This window comes from Ciona intestinalis, unplaced genomic scaffold (genome assembly GCF_000224145.3).
Source record: "Ciona intestinalis unplaced genomic scaffold, KH HT000136.1, whole genome shotgun sequence".
Classification (NCBI taxonomy): domain Eukaryota; kingdom Metazoa; phylum Chordata; class Ascidiacea; order Phlebobranchia; family Cionidae; genus Ciona; species Ciona intestinalis.
In genome coordinates, this window is record NW_004190458.1 from 15,735 (window position 1) to 17,164 (window position 1,430).

Genomic DNA, 1,430 nt, shown 5'->3' on the forward strand with positions numbered 1-1,430 from the left:
CCAACCACCCACTACAGCTTGTTCATCTCCAACACCCAACAATGTTCCAGTCAACCCATCAAGTGGTGTCTACCACACTCAAGCTACTTCCAGTGTTTCCATGGTTCAACTTTGTTTAATATGGATGGAACAACTGGAAACACTGCAACCAAATGTCTTGCTACAGCAAAGTGGGAGAATGAAAAGATAGTTCAATGTTGGTCAGGTAAATTGTCTGTGGTATATTTAATGTTAATGGTGCTTTATGAGTTATTGATGTGGCTTTTATGGCTTTGATGTGGCTTTTATTGATGTGGCTTTTATTGATGTGGCTTTTATGAGTTATTATTATGAGTTAGATGTGGCTTTTGTGAGTTATATTGAATTTATGAGTTATTGATGTAGCTTTACAATGGCTACATTATTATGTTGCTTGCAAAATCATAAGTGATGTCACACTTTACCCTAGGACCTAGGTAAATGTAAACCAGACATACACCATATGTTGTTATACATTGGGTAACCAACTGTCACCATGCACAGGCATTTCTTAACAATATGAGTTTTGCTTATAATGCGATAAATATACATTTTTACAGCACCAACTACTGCATTGATTGGCAACAATACCATTTGTGCTGGAAACATTGCTACATTCCAATGTACTGCATCTGGGGGTGTCCCTTCTTTGGACAGAGTTGAAATTTATTTCAATTATCAAAATCAAACGGTAAAGTTGAAGTAAATAAATGAATGAATGTTATTCCCGCATGGTTTAGCCACAACAGATGGTAAAACATAGGTATATTATGCCCCTAGCTCATACCACGTTTGTTTCCACTTGTAACTTCGTAGGTGATTTTTTTCTATATGGCTAGGACAGTGAGTAAGACACATATGTCCACAATAGTAGTAGTGTTAAGTGTAAACTTGATATTCTATTGTAACCATTGTGTCACAACACCATGAGTAAAATATTGCAGGGGATGTCAATTTTGATAATTTATATCAATCATGCAAAAGTATATCAATTAAAAACGTATTTATTCAATCGTTTCCACCAGTTGGTTGGTAACACATGGACAAGCAATCCACTGAGTAGTTCAAACAATGGAGATATAGTGGAATGTAGAGCTATAAATAGCTACACTGCCATGCAGGAATATGCAAACTTGGGAAGAGACAGGAAGACATTAATTGTTCATTGTAAGCACAAAATATTTCATTGTCTGTATTCTATATGCCTGTGATTCTGTGAACAAATGGTTTTACTAACACAACCAATTGCATTTGCTGTACTTTCACATCACACTAAACTCTTGGTATTTTAAAACAAAATCAGGGGCTTTATTTTATTCCTAAACCCAAACATATGCTATTGAGTATTGACATACTTTTATAAGAAATTATTTTCATGTTTCAACAAAGTTTCTTAGTTTCAAGTTCAGTTT

The 1,430-nt window shown here is 34.8% G+C and overlaps 1 protein-coding gene across 2 annotated transcripts in view; it reads left to right on the plus strand.

The window, feature by feature from the left end:
* The window catches only part of LOC104266816, a 10,149-nt gene extending 8,838 nt beyond the window's left edge, over nt 1-1,311 (plus strand). The window contains exon 7 of one of the 2 annotated variants that reach the window (XM_026838983.1): nt 1,044-1,311. In XM_026838983.1, the coding sequence (XP_026694784.1) occupies nt 1,044-1,229 (186 nt within the window). In that variant the 3' untranslated portion in view covers nt 1,230-1,311. The remainder of the gene's footprint in view (nt 1-1,043) is intronic. The other variant, XM_026838982.1, reaches the window with a different exon arrangement.
* The last annotated feature ends 119 nt before the right edge of the window (nt 1,312-1,430 follow it).